This window comes from Chaetodon trifascialis, chromosome 9 (assembly GCF_039877785.1).
Source record: "Chaetodon trifascialis isolate fChaTrf1 chromosome 9, fChaTrf1.hap1, whole genome shotgun sequence".
NCBI classification, from domain to species: Eukaryota; Metazoa; Chordata; class Actinopteri; order Chaetodontiformes; family Chaetodontidae; genus Chaetodon; species Chaetodon trifascialis.
The window spans coordinates 28,967,321-28,992,615 of NC_092064.1; the positions used below are offsets into that span (position 1 = coordinate 28,967,321).

The 25,295-nt window shown below is 49.1% G+C and overlaps 2 protein-coding genes across 2 annotated transcripts in view; both read right to left on the reverse strand.

Moving 5' to 3' along the window:
- The window catches only part of capns1b (calpain, small subunit 1 b), a 193,456-nt gene that overhangs the window by 71,746 nt on the left and 96,415 nt on the right, over positions 1-25,295 (reverse strand). The window lies entirely within an intron of this gene.
- On the reverse strand, positions 5,187-24,193 carry LOC139335953 (nesprin-2). Its single transcript, XM_070969735.1, has 13 exons — positions 24,014-24,193; positions 13,939-14,151; positions 13,701-13,851; positions 13,110-13,292; positions 12,896-13,030; positions 12,615-12,809; positions 12,254-12,383; positions 12,013-12,165; positions 11,760-11,848; positions 9,738-9,995; positions 7,361-7,513; positions 6,990-7,036; positions 5,187-5,403 (listed from the first exon to the last, which is right to left on the reverse strand). Exons 2-13 carry the CDS (start codon positions 14,124-14,126, stop codon positions 5,211-5,213), a joined length of 1,875 nt encoding a protein of 624 aa, XP_070825836.1. The 5' UTR covers positions 14,127-14,151; positions 24,014-24,193; the 3' UTR covers positions 5,187-5,210.

Sequence of the window (25,295 nt, forward strand, 5' to 3'; positions counted from 1 at the left end):
TTGGTTGGGACGTGTCTATACGCTGCAGGACTGAAGGGGTTTTGTGTGAGATGGATGCAGCACAGTGTGTGCGCTGTTCATGGACACACATTGAACCATCTGACATCCTCCACACAGCAGCTCCACAGCTGGAACGACTGGAATCTGTCCCCCTCCGTGTCCTCTCTGTCACTGCTCTCTGGTCTCTGTCTCTGTCTCTGCAGGGTCATTAAAGGAGAGTTGGTGTTTTCTGAGTTGTATGATGGACAGACTCACAGTGTTACCTGCAGCAGATGGCGGTCGACACGCCGCCGGTTTGGAGAGGCAGCGGAGGAAGCTGAGATGAACAGCTGTGGACAGTCAGCAGCAGGACGCGTTTTATCCACCTGAAAGAAGACAATCTTTCTCGGCCTAAGTGGACGCTACATTCAGAGTATTTTCCCGGCTTTACCTCGCTGTCAGACGCCGGGAAAACACAAGCAGCCATCTTTGAAATCTTGAGAAGGTTTCAGTGTGATCCTGCAACAGCACTCTGAGACCCCGTTTGGGTCAAAACCATCATCACGTCAGGACAAGAAAGACAGACAAAAGACACAAAGGAGACGTTGGGGAGAGTTTGTGGAGGCAGGAGGAGGCTGATGGGACGACTTCCTGCTCACCTGTGCGCCTGTGTTGAGCTAACAGAAGCTATTAGCTTAGCTTAAAGCACTCAGTCCTCAGTTTGTGTCTCTGTCTCTGACTGCGGGGTTAAAAGTCCACCAGCACATTCCTCCGCGAACATGAAATTATTTGCCCTCTAACTGAATTTGAGGCAGGAAACAATCGTGTTGATTCATGCACCCGCCAGCCGCAGACGCTCCCCTCGTCCCCTCGTCCCCTCGCCGCCGCCGCCGCCGCCGCCCCCGCCCCCGCCCCCTTTCCACGCGCTGAGACTGAAAGACACGCCTTGTTCGTCCAAACGCATTCCATCTTAATCTTAAGGGACAATGCACAGATTTAAAACTGGACGCCAGCGAATGGAGGCAGGTCGTTCACTGAGGGAGCAGGCGTGAGGAGGACATCACTCCCTTTCTTAAAAGCTCAGATTTAGAATTTAAAAAATCTATGAAACACTTGATCTCATGATTGATGAGAAGAAAGTTAATTTTTTTTTTTGTAAATGAGCAAATATAATTGTCCTCATACCAGCTGCAGGCCTGCCGGCACTCGAGCAGATGGAGCGCTTTCATTAGCAGGATCACCAGCCGAGCGCGCGCGCACACACACACACGCACGCGCGCACACACACACACACACACACACACACACACACACACACACACACACACACACACACACACACACACACACACACACACACAGAAGAGCGACACATGCAGTAACACTGCTAATGCTACATGTTAGCACTGGAAGCTTCTTCATAACTGTGTTTTCTTATGACTTTTTGAACGGCTCAATGCTTTTTTGACAACATTTAAAAACTGCAGTCTGTTAAATGTTAAATGCAAAACATTTAGTTTTCTTCCCTCCGCTGCACAGTGAGCTTAAAACACCAATCAAAGGCATAAACACAGTAATTCAAAGCTGCTGTTGAACCGTTTGTTACTCATATTTATGCTGTATATCTTTATATTGAGGCCGTTTATTATATTTGTCATTTCAAACCTTGTGCAATATCTCTATTTTCACTAAATTCCTTGATTTGGCTGTAAATTTGGCTGAATTTCATTGGCTGTATGAAGCGTCAGTCATCTGAACAATCTTTGTGATTGGCTCGACGTTTTCACAAAAGAGAACGAGACGACTTCCTTTCTACACAGGCTCTCATTGGCTATTGTCGGCTGTGCAGATGAAATGGAAGATCCTAATTGGCCATATGAGGTGTCAATCCAAAGGTCAGAGTGCAGCGGCCATCTTGAAACCAACATGTCACCCATGTTTGCATGTTTGCGGGAGTTATTAAGGAGAAAACGTGGAAGACTAAACATGTTTTAAACTACACATGTAACTGGACGGGATGGTCTGGATCAATCGATTGATTACTGTGAGACTTCATCAGTGAGTTTGATTTATAATCAGCTGTTTATTCGTTGTTTGCGTTGATCATACTTGCTGATTTTATTTTTTATTTGCATCAATCAAATTACAAGAATTCGGCAAGAATCACAGCTTTCAAATGATGTGAGTCTGAACAAACTTGCAGGAGATCTTAATGTTCACATAGTTCTTTAAAACCGAAGCTAAAAACATTAGCTTGATGCTAATTACTTACTTAATACTTTCTAAAGATCTTCTCCTACATGTACAACACAAAGACAGAAATACAAGAGGCAGAGTACAAATACACAAACAGGTGTTTTTTATGTTGTACTGTTACCTTCATGATCACTCGTTAAACTGGGTTTGTGTCTGTGGATCACAAACGTACAAAGATCTACACACCTCCTACTGACAGACAATAAGAATGACGTCCTACTATGCACTGCTCACACACACACACACACACACTGTTAATCTCTGCTTAGTGCATTAACAGTGTCACCGATCGCAGTGACGCGGCGTTCTTCAGACACGTGAACGCAGCACGAGATGCAGAACTCTGCTGTCATTCACACGCACGCACGCACACACGCACGCACGCACGCACACACACACACACACACACACACACACACACACACACACACACACACACACACACACACACACACACACACACAGCACCTGTAGAAACTAGGCTGAGTGACGAAGGCAAAGGGGCGGGTCCACTCCGCTGTCACTCATCGCTCCAGAAACACTTAAGTTTGACCTTTTCACCACACGAGACCACTGATCTGAGAGCAGCTCTGAGAAATGTTTAGTGACCATATGAGTCTCACTGTTTTCATTCTTTTATTTCAGTCTCGGGGGTCGGAAAGATCGAGGATGGTTTTAAAAAAGCAAACATTAATTTACAGACGGGAAACACAAGGAAAGTTATGTACGATTAAAATGAAAAGTAAATGAATGAATGAATAAAACTACTGAATTATTTAGAAAAAAAGGATTTTTTCCTGCCACAAATACAACACTGAGAAAATGATACAAAAAGATACAAAACTAAAGGTAAAGATACAAATGTTTCATTTATTTTATTTATCTTCAAACATGAGTACAAAAGCAACAGCTGATTGGATTAAATATCTGTTTTTGAAATATTTAACAATGACAAGACAAAAAAATCAGCTTCCAAAGTGAAACATTTCAGACGGCTGATTTAAAGCCTTCACATGTACATCGTGTGATTAATTAACGTTACAGCTGTGACATCCACCTGTGTGGACATCCACCTGTGTGGACATCCACCTGTGTGGACATCCACCTGTACAAACATCCACCTGTGTGGACATCCACCTGTGTGAACATCCACCTGTGCAAACACTCAGAAAAAGAAACGTTTCCCTGTCTTTGAACGTCGGCCTGCAGAGACTTGAAACCAGCTGTCATCCATCAGCTTTATGCTTTTATTTTGGTGGAACTGTTGTTCTTTGGAAAGGCATCGCCACACGCCAGCAGCGCAGCGTTGACTACAGTAAATAAAGACGGCGTCTTGGCTCTGATGGATGATCTCTCTGCACAAAGTTTCAAGTCTCTGCACGCTGACTTTTATAGAAATGAGCTGACAAACACTTCTGTGGCCGGCAGTGAGGCACAGATGTGTGATCTGTAGCTGATGGGCTAAAAAACAAGGATGTACCTTTTAACCTTTGACCTACGAGTCACTTCATGTAGCTTGTTACAAAACATCTGAATTAAATACAAGTGCTTTCATTTTTAACAAGGCAGCGATTATAAGTACAAAACACTTCAGAAGTCCGATTACGTACAGTCATTTAAGGAAAAGCATAAAGCTAGCTCGTTAGCTGCGTCCTGTACGTTAGCTTAACAACATTAGCACGGGTAGCAGTTTAAAGACACAACCTAAGTAAGCAATAAATGACGGTCAGCCTCTTCATTCCACAATAATGTGAGTCCTGACAGGTTTCTGGGCGTGACCGTTGACTTCACCTTCCTGCTACGTTAGCGCTCTAATTCAACGTGAAAGATAGACCTACAGCAGCCTACGAGTCAGAATTCAGGCTAAACACCTTCAACATGTTCAACCCCATTAATGTTTCAAAGTTAAACAATATTTCAGCAAACAGCGTAAATATTTCTATTATTAATCCTTGACTCAACAACTAGCTAGCTAACAGTGTTAGCCTACTCGCTGCTGTGGGAAATGAGTTTTACATCTACATTTCCTCTTTGGTTTTTCCAAGTTTAACTCCTTAAACATTGGAATTACAGCTGTACAAATCATACATCTTTCAGCTATCGTGTGTTCTTTAAAAGCACGGCCTTTAAGACAGAACTGAATAAATATACTTTCTGACCATGTTTTCATGTCATCGAGACAAGGACACATTCAAAGACAGCATCGCATTACAGTGCGTTGATTTAACGGACGGCATCATCGAGGACAACACGCTGAGTGTGGAGCAATGTGATGAAAAGGAGCCATGACATGATCAATAACTGATTTGGTTTGTCTCTTGGTAGAATTAGGAATCATACAGAAGCTACAAACTCACTGAAACAAAAAGGTTCAGGCACTTTTGTTAAAACTTAAGCTGCCGATGGTCACAATCATGGAGGGTTTCAATATTTTTGGAGGTTTGTAACTTCTGAAACTCACGTGGTCATTCTTTATGCTCGGTAGCAAGCGGTTTTGTTTGATTGTTTTTGGTCAAATGATCATTTTCAGAGTCAGTGTGATGATATTATTTCAGCTCTTTCCAACACAAATAGAAGGCACTTCTTGGTGATGCGATAATCTGCTTCTTTTCAGGACACTGACGCTGTGCATGAGCTCAGAGAACCGGTGGGACGGTCTCAGTTAAATGGTTAAATATTTTGTTTTTTACAAAAAAAAAAGCTGTAGAATAAATTCGATTGTTAGCAGACACTGAAGCATGGGTTAGAGTCGATGCTGCGGGGATAATGGTGGGGGTGAACAGTGAAAACGGGCAGAAACAAAGTGTCTGAGGGCTTGAGGAAGCATGTCGGACACTGAATCCAGGTGTCAGGTGTTAACTGAACTAATTGAACTGAGCACATCGCTGACACGATGAACTGCAAACCTCCGTTCTGTGGAGCTCGAGGAGAGTGCTCTACCCGTCGTGCCGTCCACGAGGGTCTCTGCTTGAACTTCATGTCGGCGGGGGTCCGTTGACGTATCTCAGCGTTAGGTGGAAGCTACGAGGCATCCGGTTGCTACGGTGACACGCCGGCTCCAAGCCGACCCAGATCAGAAAGGCCAGGAGAGCCAGAGCTGCAGCCAGGAGGAGGAAGAGGAGGGCTTTGGAGAGCAGGGAGGAAGGGTCCCTGCTGAGGGAGGTCACACTGTGGAGGAGGAGGAGGAGGAGGAGGAGGCATCAGCGGTTTGTCTGCTCAACCTCAAACTCTGGGAACTGAAGAACCGACTCTGGCAACGTTAAGACTACACCTTCATGTGGACAACAGGTGGAGCAACAACACACCTGAACGACAGGAAGTAAAAGGAACCCCTGGAGCGCCACATTTTCAAGGATTCTGAGTTTGAGTCTGTTGATTTTGATGGATTTGACGAGTTTAAAGTAAGTTCTGCTTCAGCTGACAACTCTGCGATATAACATTTAAAGAAGAGATGCAGCAACAGACGAAGTGTTTGAGGAGTCTGTCGGACTAAATGTGGGATTCATCACTGGCTTTCATATTCATTTTAACAGGTCTGCAGGCCAATGTCAGGCGCGTTGAGCTGTTTGCAGTAGGGAAAATACACAGGCTAGTACTTGTACTGTGTAGTAAAACAGTCCTCCAAAACACTTTGTTTTGATTTCTGGAGTTGGGAAACGACAGATTTTGGCAAATTGGGAGATGATCAGGTTTGACTTTTTATGACTACATTCTTCATCAAGTCCTTTATTTGCTGATAATTCCCAGTTTTCTGAACATAATTTAGCCAAAGGGAGAGCAGAGATATTGTTCTGGGACAGTTACTGAGTTTATTTACTTCATGAGCATTTGTTGATTTTTAGAGGGAAACTGAAATAATTGAAGAACTCAATAAATAAAACATGAATAAATCATTACAATGTTTTAGGAGTGGGGGATGCTGGTGTGGCACATTTCTGTTGAAACTTTCTGTGGTTAAGGTCTGGTTAGGTTTAGGCACAAAAACACTTGGTTTAGTTGGCACAAGGGTCAACGTCAGGGTTGGGGTCAGGGTCGGGGTTGGGGTCGGGGTCAGGGTCAGGGTTGGGGTCGGGGTCAGGGTCAGGGTTGGGGTTAGCCAAACCCAAACACAACTCGAACAGCGTTCTGCTTCTTGACCTCTGAGCTCAAGCGCCTGTGATCTGAACTGCGTCACTTTGAAGCCCGTTGATATGTAAGAAACGCACACATTTAACGTAACATTTAACGTATCTGTACGAGGCCGACACGTTGTTCTGGTGACCGGGCTGAACCCCTGACGGTGGTCCTGACTCACAGACTGTGTTTTGTTCTGTCACTGACCTCCATTTTTGAAGCTCGACACAATAAAGACTTTATGCGCTGATTTCTAATGATTCTACGAAACGGGCTCCAGCGCTCTTTGATGCCGGCCAACACTAAATCACTTGAATGGAAAACTTTGCTCGACTAAATCTCGCTCATAAATTGATTTTCCGTTTTTGTCAAACTACACTGAACATCACAGAGGAGGAACCGGCACAAACTCAACAACCTGAACACCTTTCCTGTGAACTACCTGATCGAAGCCACTGACCCTCTGACCCTCTGACCTTCTGACCCTCTGACCTTCTGACCCTCTGACCTTCTGACCTTTCCTCTACCACCCTCCTCTCCATAAAGACGAAGCAGACTGTTCTGCTTGTCTCTGCGGTTTACAGATCTCCTGAACGCCTCGCAGCCACTGGACGTCTCTGAGGCTTTCTGTGTTTTCTCACCTTTGCTCAGAGGGAAGACGCTCAGGACACGCCGGCTCCTCTTCATCCTGACGAACAGAGAGCTTCTGTTAGTCCGCAGTGTTTTCAGGCAACGTTTCACAGTTTCACACAAAGACTTTTACGGAAACATCAGCACACAGTTTATTTGTGATACTAATACTTATTTCAGGTGCTGTGTGTACTATTGCGTGTACTATTGCGTGTACTACTCTCCATCAGTAACACTTTACTTCCTTGGCTGATGAAACCCTGCGGCCATCTCACAACTGCATCATGTGTCCTCTTTGAAGGAAAGCTGCTCCCACAAACTTCTCAGATTGATCTCATTTATCGATCAGAACTGCGAGAATCGACCGTCACCATCGACTCACCTGAAGAGCTGATCGACACCGGCGCTTCATCCAATCAGACGAGGCTTTTGTGTCAGGTGACGGTGCAGAGGAGGGGGCGGGAAATGGCTGTTGCGTGTTGTCATGGCGATGCTGGCTGTCAGGTGCGTTGACGTGGCTTCCTTCCAGGTAATACTAACAGAGGTAAACACAGAAGTCCGTCAGCATGAGGACGGTAATAACGGCCGATTAATGAGGTTCATTAATCTCCAAATCAAAACGAGAGAGGACTGCAAACGACGGCTGAAGCACTTTTCTCTCATCTCACTGCAGTTTGGTACGATCAGTCTGTTTAAGATGCTTTGAAAAACGTCCAAACGTGTCGTCAAGTTCCTGTCGAAGCTCTGAGTCATTTCAGTACATTTAAAAGAACTTTTAGACACTGAGGAAGGTCACAAACATGATTAACTGGGTTCAAAATACAGTAAATATAACGATCCAGAGGTGGTGCCACACGCCTCGTCTCTCAGTCCACCTTAATACAACACTCATTTCCACTCTCTAACTTTCCACGGGGGGTCGAGTTTCCTAACGGAGTTTCCATCGCATGGATCATGGTCTAAAATAAGTTCCGGGGACACGTTTTGTCTCCAAAAAGTCCAAGAAGTACAGGAACTTCAGGGGTGGGGCTTGCAGCACTGAACATTTCTGATTGGTCGAGAACTTGCAGCATTTATTTCAGCCGTCAGTTTTAAAATATGAAGCTTTGTTTTTTGTTCTTCTTCAACATGGAGTCACACAGACGGACCGACGACCATCGTTGTTGTATGGTCGCGCAAAACTGACGTCATTCAGGAAAGTGAGCAATGATCCCACAAAACAACCTGCTGGAGTTTCGGAGGAGCTCAGTGCAGAGACGATCCATCCACTGATTGATCAGATAGAAAACTAATCCAACATTCTGATCATCAATTAGTCCTTTCAGCCGTGTGTGAAGCCAAAATCTGGGTTTCAAATTAATTAACGAATGGATAAATTCATCAATAATGACAATAATCATTAGCTGCATCCCCACTGGAGCTGGTGGCTCACGGCGACGGGACGTTCAGCGTCTCACCGAGTCCTCCAGACTTCACTGTGAGCTGAACTGAGCTGCTGAGACGTCCTCCAGCTGTGTTGGACCCTTTCAGAGAGACGCTGGGACGAGCGAGTCAGAACGAGGCTTCAGAGTTCGTTTGTGCTCAGAAACATGATTAAACTCTGGATTCTCTCCTTCACTGCTCTCAGATCTGCATCTGCACGCAGGTTACACACTGCCATCGCACACACACATTCAATCAAACTCACAAATGAGTGTGCGCAAACTCACTCTAATTACAACAACACACACTTTGTCGTCACATTTGACCCTGAAAACCTCCTTCTCCTCTCCGCTGTTCAGACACTTTCTGCAAGCGTCTTAAGTCGGGCCGGAAAGACGAGGAGAGGGAAGTGAAGAGGAAGGAAGGAAGGAGGAAGTGTGTGTGTTTCTCTCCTGTTTTTATGGCGACAGTTAAAGTGCAGCCAGAATGCATAAATCAAGACTTTATGGATTCATTCGGCGGCCCGAGGAGCAGCGCATGAGACGGAGGAAGAGGAGAATAAATAGACGCTTTCACCGGTAATGAGAGAGGGAGAGAAAATGAAGGCTAAGGCCAATGAAGTCTGATGGATAGAGAAACGTGAAGGCGGAGAGACGGAGAGAGACAACAGAGCAGGGGGGACAGAGGACAGTTATTCAGGAATCCATCTTTACAAAAGGTGGACGTGCAGAGAAAAATAAAGGCTGATGATTATGAATGCTGATGGAGCTCCTGGTGAGAGGACATCGCTCAGCGTGTGTGTGTGTGTGTGCGTGTGTGTGTGTGTGTGTGTGTGTGTGCGTGTGTGTGTATGTGTGTGTGTGTTTAAACTGAGAAAGATCACAGTGGACGCGTCTACTGTATGTCTATTAACGACCTTGTGGGGACACCAACCTGATTCTGGACCTACACTGACCTGCAGTCTGTTAGAGGGAGTGAGAGTGTGTCAGGAGTTCAGTTCACACGCACGCACGCACGCACGCACGCACGCACGCACGCACGCACGCACGCTCACATGCATGCACGCACGCGCGAGTGTTAACGCTGAGACGAGCTCAGCAGAAACGGCGTCTCAGGAGGAAACAGGCTGGTTGGGTGACGCTCGCGCTCCTCGCTGGGCGTCTCCTTTCATTCAGTTTGAGGCGTTTCGACCTCGTTCAGGTGAGCTTTCATTTCAGAGCCAAAGGTTGGAGGATGTCACGTGACCTGCTGTGATCACACATCCTGATCTGATCACATGTTTTGGATGATCTGCAGGTGAGTCTGGATCCGAAAATGACAGTGGAGACTTCACCCACCTCCCTGTCCCTGTCCCCGTCCCCGTCCCCATCCGTCTGCACAGATCTGGAACAGGAAGTCCTCGTCTCTGGAGGGGCGGGGCTCTGTACTCCCAGCCACTCCCTCACACGCCCACCGTCAAAGCTGATTGGCTCGCTGTTTTCTCTGCTAGGAGTCGAGGTCGCCCACTGGTCTCCGTTCAGCTGGGCCCCGCCCCCCTTGCTCTCTATTGGTGAGAAGACACTGGGGCGGGCGTGGTCAAGCCATCCCTCCAATCTCTGCACAGAAAGCAGATAATATTCATTAAAGATGGGAATAAATCATTTCTTCATCTCTGTGAGATCTAAATGACTGTCAGTGTCTCAGCTTTTAGCATCACAACGTGGAGATTTACCAACGTCTGACTTTAAGTTTAACTGAAGGTTAACGTCTGAAAATCAAAAATCAAGAATCAGGAATGAAGAAAGGGATTTTCACTGCCTGGAAGGAAGGAAGCGAGTTAATGAGCTAAAACATCCAAACCTGATGAAGAGGAGCCGTGATGCTCGGCCGCTGCAGCTCTGTGCTGGACTTCCTGTTTGCAGTATCTGTGCTGTAAGTGTGAGTCTGACAGCTGAAAACCGACGCCGCCTAATCGTCTGTGTTGGGTGGTGGCGGTGGCGTGGGGGTGGCGCGGGGGTGGCGCGGGGGTGACAGAACCTCTGCAGGCGAGGCTTTGAGCTGCGCTCAGGATTCACACGGCGTACGAGCACCCGGAGACGAGGTCACACGGTCGCAGCTTTAATGAAGTACAACTACACTGAGTCCTCTGGGCAGACAGCGGCGAGCCAAGCCCGCAGGGAGGGCGTGCTGACATCACGCCTCCACCGGGCCAATCACAGCAAAGATGGTAAAAATACAGAACGACACAAACGCTTTGATGTCTTTGTCGGGATGCTGCGGCTGTGATCAGATGCTAATTCACTTCTGCACGTGTCTCTGCGTTCGTTTCGTCTCCTGTTGAGCTCCGGGTTCACCGACAGTGCATCAGTGTGTGTGCGCGTGTGTGTGTGTGTGTGTGTGTGTGTGTGTGTGTGTGTGTGTGTGTGTGTGTGTGTGTGTGTGAAACAGAAACACAGAGTGAGGGCGGAGCTGCAGGCCAGCGGAGGAGGATGCTCAAATTACTTCAAGATTTCAGTGTCTGTTTTCATCCCTCCATCCACCGACGCCGTCTGGTTTTTCCTTTCACCCCCCCCCAAAAAAAATAAAAAAAACTGACGCACCTGACAACATAAAGAGGTGGCACATCCTGCAGGTGTCATCAATAAATCAGCAGAAGAAGAAGTGAACCTCTGTAAGCAACTCATAAAGCCGACAGCCAGCGAGGGCGACCATTTTTAGATAACTGGTGTATCGGAACATCAATGAGTGTGTGTGTGTGTGTGTGTGTGTGTGTGTGTGTGTGTGTGTGTGTGTGTGTGTGTGTGTGTGTGTGAGAGGCACAGACAGAACGAGCCTCTGGGCCATGCAGCATCTGGGTCACAGCAGAACAACAGAGAGCGAGCGTTCAGAGGAAAGCCTGGTGGATCGTTCAGCGCGGCCTGATGGAGCGTCTGGATGCTCAGAGTAACAGATTACAGTAACAGATTACAGTAACAGATTACAGTCATAGATTACAGTAACAGATTACAGTAACAGATTACAGTCATAGATTACAGTAACAGATTACAGTAACAGATTACAACGCGTCCTCGTGCAGATGCAGCGTCTCTTCTCTAACAGCTGCAGCTTTAGTTGAACTCTTTTTGTTCTTTGCATGTTCCTCCATGACGACGATGACACGCTGCGCTCTAACCGGCTCACCTGAGAGCGCTTCACGTCTCACCTGAGAGCGCTTCACGTCTCACCTGTCTGTTCGACTTTCACGTTAACCCTCGACGTTTTAGCCCACAAACGTCTCGTTTGCTGTCTGATTTTTAAAACTCGCGTTGCCTCGTTTTCCCACGAAAGCCAGAATGAACTCGACTTTAATCAGAACGACCGAGAAGTTTGGAGAAACTCACCAGATCTGCTTCCTGCTCGTCATGACTGAAGTCAGAGCCGAGGGAGCTGAGGTAGCTCCGCCTCTTCAGACCGTCCCTGTGGTACAGACCTAGCGCGCGCACGCACGCACGCACGCGCACGCACGCACGCACGCACACACACACACACACACACACACACACACACACACACACACACACACACACACACACACTTTATGGTCCACACACAGGTCTGGTGCAGCTTCTTCTGAAACGCTCTGTCACCTCTTACCTGTGCTGGCGCTGAAATACGACGAGTCGGCGTCATCACGGGAGACAGAACGTCCGACGTCCACTGACGGGTCCCACTCCAGCCCCAGGTGCTCATGGGTGGGTGAGGACGGAGAGGGGGGAGGAGGGGGGAGGTGAACGGGTGAGGGCGGGTCTAAGGAGTCAGACAGATCTTTACGATGTGTCTTTATCACATGTTGGACATTTACGAGCGTCTTTAAACGTCTGACGTGTCCGTTTACCTTCAGGACGGCTGGACGCTGCAGGGAGGTCCAGGTTGGTCTTATTAAGCGCTCCCTCCTCCTCTAACAGACTCTCTGATGGGCAACCAGAGTCTGTAGGCTGAGACAGAATCCAGTCATCCTCAAAGACCTGAGGAGGAGGAGGAGGAGGAGGAAGAGGAGGAGGAGGAGGAGGAGGAGGAGGAGGAGGAGGAGGAGGAGGAGGAAGAGGAGGAGGAGACAATAAATGAAAGACAAGATGACTCCATGAAACACTCTTCATTGAGTGCTCCTACATGTCATGTGACCTGGATAACTGATCTTTATAGGCCAGTGGGTCAAATACTCACATTCCTGTGTGTGTGTGTGTGTGTGTGTGTACCAGTCTCATGCTCAGCAGTCTGGTGTGTGTCCGTGCGATGTTGTTGTAAACGAGGCTGCAGTGGCGCAGCAGCTCCAGCAGGTGGCTCTCAATGTGCCGGGCGTCAGCCGGTTGGCTGCGCTGGATCAACGCCTCGCCGCGCCGCAGCAGGACGTTCACACGGCCCGAGTTCACACACACACACTGCTGGAAAGTCTGCACACACGCACACACAGAAAAACAAAAGGTAGATTTACAGAAAGCATTCAAAGAGACGATAAAACACATTTAGTCACACTCACCTGCAGCTGTCTCAGCTTATCACAGGTGTTTCCTGTCAGGTGATCCACATCGTTCAGACGGACGTCCAGGTCAGCCAACCACAGAGCGAGCTCCTCCCTCTCTGCCTCAAAGCCCTCCCACTCTGAGACGAAGAGCTGCGAGAGAAAGAACGAGAGACTGAGCTCGAAGTGTTCAGACATTATTCAACCAGTAACCATCAGGACAACCTCTGACCTTCAGCTGTCCACTGACGGTTTCCAGTTTGGCGTTCACGTCGTCCCACCGTGTGCCGCACCGCCTGGCCGACGCCAGCAGCCGAGCCTGCATGGCGCCCTGGAACAGCCTAGTCAGCGTTCGATTCCTGCGGGTCAGACTGTCCAACTGGACGAGGCGCGATCCGGCTTCGCGGCGCAGCCTCTGGACACGGCGAGACAAAGCGGGTCAGAGGTGACGCACGGCGCACCTGCTGCTTTACCTGCAGACAGCTTCTCCAGACTCCATTACCCACAAACCCTTGGTGTTTTTTTCATGCATGAGACTCTGTGGAGCTGACGCAGCCTTTCAGAGACCGTGAGTCCTCCTCACCTGAACTCACCTGTTCCAAACTGAATGACTTCCTGCGCTATGAAACAACGCGCTACACACACAGGACTGACGTATTAAGAACTACCAGCTTCATCCTCACGGCTGACAGATGTTTACCTGGATTATGTCGTTCACCTGGACCTGACCTGCAGCCTAACTCTGCTCTCAGCCCACCTCAGCCCAGACACAGGAACTCCACGGGGAGTAAGAGGGAGAGATCAGGCGTGTGTCCTTCCTCACCTCAAACTTCCTCACTTCATCCTTCGCTGTGACATAGGTAGCGTGGGCGGGGTTAGAGGAGCTGACAGCCAGCTCGGCCAATCGCAGCCAGGCGTCCAGGTGGGCGTGTTCCTTCATAAACTCGTGCCAGAGGATCCACCTCCTCTCCAGTCTGAGAAGACATGAAAGACGGCTGAGACACACAGAGAACAGTGGACGGCGTGGAGACGCTCACGGTCCGTCCGCGCAGGACACTCACTGTCCACATCCCTGCAGGTCTCCGTCTTGGGTCCAGCTGCCGTCCACTTGCTGCATTTCCTCCACACTCAGAGACGAGGCAGAGACGAAGAGAGACTCTGACAGATCCTGAAGCAGCTCCGTCTCGGTGGAGGCGGCATCGCCATCGTGGCGTTCTGACGGCGGCGGGTCCGGCGGGAATCCAGACATCCTGACATCACGTGACCTTCACCTGCTGAGACACAAGAAGAGAGGACAGAGAGATGCTTTTAGCAGCGTCCCATTCTCTGCAGTTTGGATTGTTGTTGGACGTTCAGCTGCAGCGTTCAGACCATCTTCTGCTGTCTGAGACGGCTGCAGGTGGACGTCTGACGCAGCTCTGTCACCGCTGTCTGAAGGACAGGCTTCAGTTTGGACATAAGACAGTTGTCTTTCAGTCTGTGCACCTAAAGTTCAGAAAGCACACCATAAAGAGACAAAGGGAAGACACCTGGTGGGACTCTGCTGATGCAGAGTTTAATGAATGAATGAATTGTGATTTTACTTTTTCAAACACATCATCCAATCCATCGTGGACACTCTAAGACAGGGGACAGATTTTACCAGGAGACACAGACACCTACGCTCCAGATGTTCAACCGACGAGGACGTCAACGTCTTAACAGGCTGAATCAAACATGTGAGTCTCCTGGAGGAGAGACGTGAGGAAAAGCAAACAAATCCTAAATCCTCTGAGCAAAGAGAGCTCTCTCACACACACACACACACACACACACACACACACACACACACACACACACACACACACACACACACACACACACACACACACACACACACACACACACACACACACACACACACACACACACCTTTCATTGAGTCTGCGCTCGTCGTCTGAGTGTAATTATGTCCTGATTTACAGACGCAGCAGCTGATCACACAGTGGCGTCCTGGGACGGACGTCCACACTCGCGCTCTGATCTGGACGAGCTTGAGGACACATTTATGGCCGTCCGTCCACATTTTTCCACCCAAAATAAATCCTTTGGAAAACAAAGAGGATGAATCCAAACTGCAGGCCTCCCGTCGTTCTGACAGGTCATCACTCCAACAGTCAAACACCCAAAAGACCCGCCCACTGCCCTCTGATTGGCTGGTTTGTTGCTTGGTACCAGATGTTGGACTGACTCTGCAAAAACCTCCAGTCTGCATCAAACCCGTCTGCCTCGCCTCCGTGTCCCATGATGCAAAGCGCTGGAGCCGAGCCAGCAGCAGGAGGTTTTCTACGACGTTCGTATCATTTCATCACCAGTTCTGAAAACCTCGTCTCTCAAAACTCATCCAGAGCAAACCCGACTGTGTCCACCTGATGTCTTCCAGCTGCCCCGACTCAAAATCAAACGCTTCCTCCGGCCACACAGGAGGAAGTCGCTGATGGGAAAATGTCGTTAACGAGCCTCTCTGCTGTTCACGCACACTGAAGTTCACTGGTCTGAGGAGTCTGCAGGTCCACCGTCCCCCGAACACCTCCTTCATCTCTGGATGCTACGAGAGCATCGTCACACCTCATCAGCTGGAGCAACAGCAGCCGAGCAGCAGGTACGCTCACAAATATACAAATATACATAAAACATGACGGGGCGGCGTGTGAAAGACAGACAGAGGGACAGACAGATAGACGGACAGACAGACAGACAGACAGAGGAACAGACAGATAGACGGACAGACAGACAGATAGAGGGATAGACAGATAGAGGGACAGACAGAGGAACAGACAGATAGACGGACAGACAGATAGACGGACAGACAGACAGACAGACAGACAGACAGACAGACAGACAGACAGACAGACAGACAGGTGAAGACATTCACCACCTCGGTCTCCAGAGAACAAACATTAATATGAACATCTGTCGAACACACACACACTGCTGTTTCCCCCAATGAGCTCAAAGTGTGAATGGAGCTTCATTATGCAGATTTACCACACACACACACACACACACACACACACACACACACACACACACACACACACACACACACACACACACACAGTGAGAGCATCTTTATCTGTGGATGAGTCACCAGCTGCCTGCAGCTCAGGGCTGAACAACACACACATGCATGCGCACACACACACACACACACACACACACACACACGCATGCACGCACACACACACTCTCTTAATGGTCACTACAGACCTTCTGTTTCATTCATTCATCTCTGCTGTGATGTGTAACAGGTCTCAGTCCTGATCCAGATTCAGATCCAGATCCAGGAGGACTCTGAGGACATGGTTTGAGGGACACGGGGACTTCTACCCTGAAGGACATTTTAGCCGTTTCTGTCTCATCAGACTGTCCACACCTGAGCTGAAACACAGTCAACAGGTGTGTGTCTGTAGCTTTCCATGAGTCAGCAAGATTTGCATATGAGGCAGAGACTGACACACACACACACACACACACACACACACACACACACACACACACACACACACACACACACACACACACACACACACACACACACACACACACACACACACACACACACACACAGAGTTTAATTTGCATCAGCTGAATGAAAGCAGGGTTACAACTATTCAAACAGTCAAATATTAGAGAATTTCATCGAGTCTTAAAGGACTGCAGAGTAATGCAATGACACACACACACGCACATGCGCGCGCACACGCACGCACGCACGCACGCACGCACGCACACACACACACACACACACACACACACACACACACACACACACACACACAGTAAGCCTTTAACCAAACACTTCCCTCAATCAGACAGACCGACAATGAGGCTCATACGTGGCGTTACTGATGACATCACTGATGATGTCACAGACACCACCAGCTGAGCCAAAATAAAAAAGCTCTGTGATCGTATTGGACAAATGAGTTGGCAGCGAGGTGTGATTGGCTGTGATGACTGATGCTTCATCCACCGTGATCAGCTCTCTGCGTGCAGCTCTCAGATCAGTTATTGACCTCTCTGACTTTAACGCTGCCAACAAACGTCTGGCGGGACAAACCGGCCGAGTCTCAACGCTGGAGCATCACTCGCTCAACCTGCACAAAGCAGATCGAGCCAGACAGGAAGTCAGACCCCACAACAGTGTAGTGAATGCAGTAAATTTTCAAAATAAAACCCCGTGTGGACCACTGATCATGAATCAACAATAAACCGAATGAAAACAGAGAAAAAAGGAACCATGCAGCCACAGCAGAAGCACAGATATCAAGGAAAAATCAGCTAAATCTGAGCACGTCCACCAAACAGGCAGACGTCAGGTCCTCCTCTGCAGATCTGCTTTCACTGAATTCTAAGTTTCAGGAGTCTTCGTCATCAAAGCCTCTTTTTAAAGTGCCGTGGTGTTTGTCGGCGGCCTGATTTAACGCTGTGTTTCTCCACATTACATAATGTTTTGTGTGTCTGTCGTGTGTGTTGCTGCTCTGCCTGCAGGAAGCCAGAAGCAGCCTGACGGACCAGCATGAGGGAACGAGAGGAAGCAGCTCATCTTCACCGTTAAGACTCGTCCCGCTGAGATGACGAGCGCGTCGCCTCCTCGGCTGCACGCCGTACCGGAACGGGAAAGGAAGCGAATTCGTGTCATTAAGATTAAGAAAAGAGCTTTTGTTCGACCTGATGGTGATACGGAGCTGAAGAGGAGGGGAGGTGAGAGGAGAGGAAGGCGAGCTTAGACTTAAAGGAGATTTAAATAATATCCGTGTCCTGAGACAGAAACCTGAAACCAGCGCTTTAATAAGAGCTCAGCTCCATCAGCGCGGCGCTCAGAGGTGGATTCACGCAGTACAGGCGGAGGATGAGGAGCTGTGAAGGTGACGGAGGTTAGCTGCGGCCTGAAGAGAGCAGAGGAGGGGATACTCTGAGGAGGAGGCGAGGGTGGAGCTGTGTCTGCTGCACGCTGACACCAGAAGAAAGACAACGTCCTCACAGAGGAGGAGGAACCCGTCTGTCCTCATAACCTGCAAACAGAGACGTTTCAGTTCGTGACCTTCAGGTTTAGAAACGTCCAATCGCATCGTGTGTGTGCAGAGAGACGGCGAGCAGGTCAGCGAGTGCAGTTTGGAAAAGATGGAGCGACGCACTGAAATGCATCACTCCATGAAGCTTCAGCGGCGGCGAGGAAAAGAGATGGATGGCTCCTATCAGAGGGCGGCGGCTTCAGAGGAGAGCGATACTCAGCCGAGGAGGTGACGAAGGTGAGAGGAAGTTAAGACTATTACGACCAAGACTGATTAAAATAACGTCTGCGTCCTGAGACAAAGTCAATCATCCCCTCTGCTCCTCAGCTGAGAACACACACACCTGAAACCGGAGCGTCATGGCCGCCGTGCGACCACAGGTGAAGCTTTGCAAACAGATCATCCTCATACTAAACTCACTGCCTCAGTCAGAATAAAAGGAAATCAGCTCCAACACGACGCAGCCGCCGCCTGTAACAAGAGGAAAGACTCAAAAACTACCAAAATAAGAGCATCCCCAGTTTGGCAGAGTGCGAGGTTCATCCATTATTTGGTTTTTAAGTGTATTCTCACTGTCATTGTGGGGTCTGTCTCTGCTGACAGTAGGTGTTGGACACTCACAGTGAGACGTTCAGGGTCAAACTGGACGTCTCGATCCACCGTCACAGAAACACCTGATGGACCCTGCAGTCCGGCCGGACCCTGAGGCTGAGTGTGAGTTCACCTTTAACCCAGTCTCGAGCACACGGTCTCCCCGTCCTCAGCGCTGAGCCTCCTCTCTGTGTCCTCCTTCACCGGACGTCCCTCCTCTTCGTAACCTTGTGAGGACGCTGACTCTGAGACTGACGGTGTAGAAAAGCACAAACAGAAGCAGCGGAGTGTGCAGCCTGTGGTGACATCTGTGCGTGTGTGTGTGTGTGTGTGTGTGTGTGTGTGTGTGTGTGCAGTAACATAAGGCCGGCTGTCCTCCGTCTCCTCCCTGCGTCTCCTCCTCCCTGACAGACTCTGTCCTCCAGTGCAGCTCTGTTGCCTTCAGGTCTGCACTACCTGAGCATCATCAGAGCTCCACATGCTGATGACTCATCGTCATCACAGACAGGTGTGTCACAGGTGTGTCACAGGTGTGTCACAGGTGTGTCACAGGTGTGTCACAGGTGTGTCAATGCTGCATTTGTCATTTCATTCGACTCAATCAGTTAAATCTCACTTTGTGTTTTTCCTAATCTCCCCTTTTAGTCTACCTTCATCCCTTTATGCTCCTTTCCCATCGCCGCCTCCTCCTCCTCCTCCTCCTCCTCCTCCTCCTCCTCCTCTCTGCCCCCAGAGGGAGTCCATTGTCTCATCTGGACAAAGGCAGGGAACAAACAGCCTTTCTGTCCCCCTCAGAGAGGGAAGAAGGAGGCGAAAGACACCTGATCTCAACTATCCCGTTACGCAGAGACGATGGGGGAGGAGGAGGAAACGGAGAAGGAGGCGGTGAGAATATCTGGAGGGAGAGAAGTTTACGAATCGTCCCTGAACAGCCGACAGGAAACGGACCCACAGCCACAGGGAGGAAAGAGAGACGCGGTCCTGAACACCGTCTGTCTCCTCTGTCCTGGACGTGTCTTTGTCTTTTTGAAATACTGTAACGCTGAGACCCTCACTGGGAAGAAGAAAAACTTATCACTCAACAACAAATCCCACGAAAAGACCAAAAACACTTCCTGGTTTCTCCTCCTCGTCAGCTCAAAGCTCATTGGTTCCCACCCAGGATGTAAACGCAGCTTCACCTTTAAAAACAACAAACCTGTAGTTTTTCTACTCAAACAGGAGGAATCGAACATTTGTTGGTTCTTGCTCCACACTCTGACGGGTTTTTCTTTACTTTTCATCCTCTTCCACTTTGAGTCTCAGTGAATCCAAACAAGCAAACTTTGCTTTTGTCTTTCGGTCCATCAAAGGTCTAATTTCATCCTCGGTTGTTCAGATGTGGTGAAAACACAAACGAGTTTGTGGAAAAAGAGTTTTAGTTCCCGTATTTCATCATTACTGGAGCTAACTGGTGGAGAGGAGGCGTGGCAACAACAGTGGAACATCAGATCCAGCAGGACGAGGAGGAGGAGAGGAAGCAGGTTCTACTTCAGAAGTTCATCAGAGTGTCCCCGTGTCCCTCGAGGCGTCCGTCAAAACGATCTGAAGTGGATCAAAGAAGCTGCTTCACATTGACAGTAAACTGAGCCTCAGAGAGTCGGACAGTTTCCTTCTGAGTGTCCAACAGAAAAATGCTGTTTCAGGGAAACGTGAGCCGTTTCCTCGTCTGCGGGCTCAAAACAAGCGAATGCAAAGAGCGTTTAAGGACGACTGTGTTGGAAGCTGACAGTCAACCTGAACGAGCAAAGTTTCTATCTTCATCCTTATTCTGTCGTACTTTCACCATCATCATCATCATCGAGCAGGTTTGATTCTCCTTTTAATCCATTTGTCCCTGCTTTCATGTCCATGGGTCTCTTTGAGCCTTGAGCTGCGGTCCCGGTCTGAACGGTGCTTTACAAATGAAGCTTATTATCATTCAGACTCAAAGGTCAAAGGCCTGATTCGATTCAGAGCCGACGACGGAAACATCGACGGCTTCAATCTAACTGACGCAGAGTTCAGGATCCACGAGGTTCATGTTGAAACCTCTTCCAGGAGTATTTACAGGGAGGACAACGAAGCCTGGTCCCAGACGTCTTCAGTGAAACCGGTTTGAGCCAATCAGAGCGTTGGAGGCGGGATTAAAAATCGACCATTTCGACCAGACGCTTCTTTTCTACAGTAATTTGTTTTGACATCATCATCAGTGTTGAGCGTCGACGTCTTTCAGGCGTCGCAGAGACTCTTCTCGTCCTCTGATTGGCTGCAGCAAACGCTGCCCATGCGTCATTTTCCCACAGTGTCAAACGTCTCACTTGGTTATTCAGGTCCAGTCCTAAAGACGGACGAGGCCGAGACGCGCTGACTGACTGCAGGGACAAACGCTCTTCTTCATCACTTTGTGACTCAGTGATTGGTCAGCAGGTCTGAGCTCAGGCTCTCTGACATCTGAACTGCAACCAAACAGCTTCTACTTTAAAATGTTCAAACACGAATGAAACAACAGCAGCGTGAAAGCAGCAGCGAGACGTTTCCTCTTCATCACAGCTCTGTGATTCTGTCAGCTTTGGTTTGAGGCTGAACGGGACTTCAGGAGGCTTTTTCCTGAGCAGATCTTCATCTCGTGACCCAAATACGTCGCTGCTCCTCCGCAGATTTGGACGTTAAGCTAACTAAGCTGGAAGTGGCGTCGCGAGGCGGCGATGATACGGCCTGAAAGGAGGAAGCGTCTGAGTTTGGGATCAGCGGAGAGGATCACAGACACTGAGCGAGGACGACGCCATCTGAACGCCAGAGCGTGGAGGAGGCTCGGGCTCGCCGCCTCCGCCTGAACGTTCTGCTGCCCGGTTCTCTGCAGAACATCAGGACCAGTCGAATGTGGCTCAGAGGGTCACTGCTCCATCTCACTCCTGCTCCCCAGAGGACGAACCCTTACGTTTAAATAACCCCGTCCTCCAGCGCCACCCTGAGGACAACGTCTACGCCGCAGCTGCCATTTTTTATTTCAAACTTAAAGTACAAACAAAGGACAAAGAGAACCTGATGCTCCCTCTGACGAACTGTAAGACAAAGAAGGCTCCCAGAGAAGCAAATGACTGTCCATGCATGTCCGGATACGCCGTCTCCAGCGTCCATACTGAGACAGACATGGTCAAGCACGGAAGTCCAACGAGTACGATTTTACATTTACTGCATGGCCACGCCCAAGAAACACGACATGCAAATGAGCTGATTTTCATCCAATCGATGCAGAGACAGATTTACAGTGAGGAGGACCTGATGTCCTCCACATGAAGATCGGATCATTGAGCCGCTTCCTGAGACAGGTTTAATGAAACAGACAGGCCTGGTGAGTCCCGTAGGACACCTGGACAGTCTGCTCGTCTCTCAAAAACCTTCAGTGAGGAAACGACCTGCTTCACAGACCATGACTCAGCATTTCCTCTCACCTGACTGACACCTGTCACAAAACGCTGACACACGTTTTACCTGGACGACGTGCTGCAGGTGTGCTGCTTCTGTGTCAGCTCCGCCTGCGACATTAAAACTGCTCCGCTGACAAAATGTTCCACATGTGCTCAAATCTTTAAAAGAATTTCTACTAAATTTGATGTTAGATACGTTGGATTTCTATGGCTGTTTCACAATAAAAGCATCTCAGTGGTTCACCAGGCTACAGCTTTTAATGTGGAGCAGCAGGAAACGTTCAGTTTGCATCATCAGAAGGGTCAAAGGTCAAACACAGCTGCAGGAGAGCGAAGAGCGACAAGGCCGGCACATTTTATTCATAGAGCACTTTTCAAGACGCCCAAAGGCCAACAGATCAGTCTGGACCCCCTCGCTGTGCTGTTTGGCCCCACCTACTAACACACCTGAGTGCAGGTGACCGGCGTGACTGCAGCTCTGTGAAACAGGTGAACCCAGGTAAGAACCACCTGTGCTCACACCTCTTTGGCTCTCAGGGTCACACAGAGTCTCTGTGTGTGAGTGTCTGCGCTGCAGGTAACAGCAGGCAGGAGGCTGGAGGGAGCAGACTATTTAATGGAGTAATAACATCAGGTGCTGTTATGGCCGTCAGAGGGGACGTTAGCCTGCAGGCGTTAGCGAGCAGAGTCAGCGAGGAGCCGCGACATGATGAAGGTAATCTGAGTCATAATGAAGCCCAGCGGCCTGAGAAACACCAATAAAACACATAAACGCCTCCAAACACTCAGATCAGCTGAACATCCTGCTCTGCTTCCTCTCTGCTGCTGCTCTTCGTCTCTCCCTCCTCTTCCTCCCACATCTGTCTGTCCCCTCAAAACTGTCCTGTCCACCATGTGTTGACTGTTTTTCAAGTCTCATTATTACTCAGCTAATCGAGGAAATAATCATTAGCTGGTGTCACTGGGTGAATCCCCCGGACCGGCAGCTCCACCGACGTGCCCTTGAGCAAGACCTTTAAGCTGACCTGGAGTCAGCAGATCAGGCTGGGCGGCGTCCAGGTGTGAGTGTGTGTAACTGTTCCATTTTCAGAGATCAGTCGTAGTTTCAGGTGGAAACGGGGTCAAACGGGCCTCTCAGGTGACAGTAAACATCCCCCACAGCTCAGCTCAGCTCAGCGTAGTGAAACTGTAGCCACGGTTATGGGATGTATGACACAGTGACACTGAAACACAGAGTCCATACAGGAAGTGACCCGAGTGAGATGATCCTGCAGCCGGAGGAGCATCGAGCAGCTCGTTCCAGCAGCTTCAGCTCGCCTGAGGACTCATTCTGACGAGTCGCACCAGGCAGACAGGATCAGTCTGGATCACCTGACAGGTGTCACTCAGTTAGATCACATCAGCTGACGGACAGAATCGTCCTCGTGTGTCTCACCTGTTTGGACTGCGTGAAAAAAGCATCACGAGCGTTTGAGTCTCACACCAATCGATCGATCAGACGCTCATCAATCACTGCTTCACTGTGCAGGAACGAGGAAGTGAAGGTGTGAATGGACTCCTGCGCCACCTGCGCCACCTGCGCCACACCGGCCAACGTCACCATGGCAACAGGGGACACATGCAGGCCACACACACACCGTTGGAAAACACTAACCTGAAGGCAGACAGACACTGGATACACTCCTGACAGCCCGGTGACTCTCTCTCTCTCTCTCTCTCTCTCTCTCTCTCACTCACTCACTCACTCACTCACTCACACACTCACACACACACACACACACACACACGCACACAGCAAACCGGTTCCTGCCCTGCTCTCGCGCTCGATCACCGCCCTCACAGCCTCACATTAGCTGCATGTTTGTTGAGAGACAAAAACAAAGTGGCGGCTTCGCTTCACGTGACGTTTAAAAGGTAGAAAACGGTCGAATCACAGACAGCAGAGCGCAAACACGGGCAGGTGGAGAGGAAGGTGCGCGTGCGGCGCTCAGAGCGGCGGAGGAGAAGATCTCGTGAAGGTCTGCGTGCCGGTGACTCACCGGCTGGAGGATGAGTCCATGTCAGGAAGCAGGAAAAGTGAAACGCGTTCAGCTTGGTGGGAAAAACACTTCCGGTGGTCCAGGTGAGGCTGGTGAGCGCTGAGTGCTTCGGCTCACCTGCAGAGGTGAAGTAAATCAAGTCCGCAGCTGAACGAACATCCAGCGACTGAGCAGCAGCACGTACGCCGAGCCTACCTGCAGCAGGTAGCACCAAGCCACGCCCCCTCTGAACCTGTCCGCGCACGCGCACAAACACACACAAACACAATCACATCTGCAGCGGCTCACTTGCATCACGAGCGTCTCCTGCGACGCGTCCTCGTTCACACAAAATGAAGCAAACTTTGACAACTTTAAGTTGTTAAATTTCTACTTTTAACATTTATTTCTTTTCTTCTTCTTTTGTTGTGAAAGGGTCTCTGAAGTCCACAGCTGCCAGCGAAGGGCGCGTGGAAGGGGAGCTGGTTTTGGAATGGGACGCGGCCCTGCTGACCTACTTTGCATTGTCATCAGACCATAAACACATAAAACTGCATCTGAAAACTGTAAACACGAAATTCATTTTATGGTTTGTTTCATTCTTCAGCTCAACACGAAGTGACAAAACAACACAAATAAGATAAAGACTGAAGTAAAACTGGAGACTCGTTTTAGAGCTGAAACCTGACTAAAGGTTTGTTTTAGTGAAACAGCTCAAAGATCCAGAGAGGATTCATAATTCTGTGTTTGATCACCTGAAAATAAGTACTGAGCTCTCTACATCTCCAGTCCTCCGTGTATCTACGGTGGCCCAGAGAGGACAAACCAAACACTGGTTCAAGAGAGAGACTTGACATTTTTAGTGGCCGCTGCTTCTCCTCCATCAGGGGTGGGCAACCTCCGGCCTCCGGACCCTAAATGGCCCACATGAATACAAAAAGCAAATACTTTCATTCAGCGATAAGAAAGCAGTCCCTGAATGCACCACACGTGTGGCGTTCAGTGCAGTACGGCGCCCGACTTTATACAGCAAACAAATTGAATTATTAATTCTACTGTTTTTATCCAGTTTTATTTTTCTTTCCAGCCCAAAATCACAAAGTGGCTTCACAGTCTGCAAAAAAAAAAAACTTTAATGGGAGAAAAAATGTCTCAGGAGGACAGACAGAGGATGGGACAGAGTCTCTGAGGACACAGAGAGACAGAGGGACGAGGCCTGAACACACCAGAGAAGAGACCTGAACACAGCTCACAGCTGCAGACACACACACACACACACACACACACACACACACACACACAC

Coding starts and splice junctions, on each gene's coding strand:
- LOC139335953 (XM_070969735.1), bottom strand. CDS start 14,126: ATGTCTGGATTCCCGCCGGACCCGCCGCCGTCAGAACGCCACGATGGC. Junction 12,810..12,895: donor ATAAGCTGAGACAGCTGCAG/GTGAGTGTGACT, acceptor GCGTGTGTGCAG/ACTTTCCAGCAGTGTGTGTG. Junction 12,384..12,614: donor GACTGCTGAGCATGAGACTG/GTACACACACAC, acceptor CCTCCTCCTCAG/GTCTTTGAGGATGACTGGAT.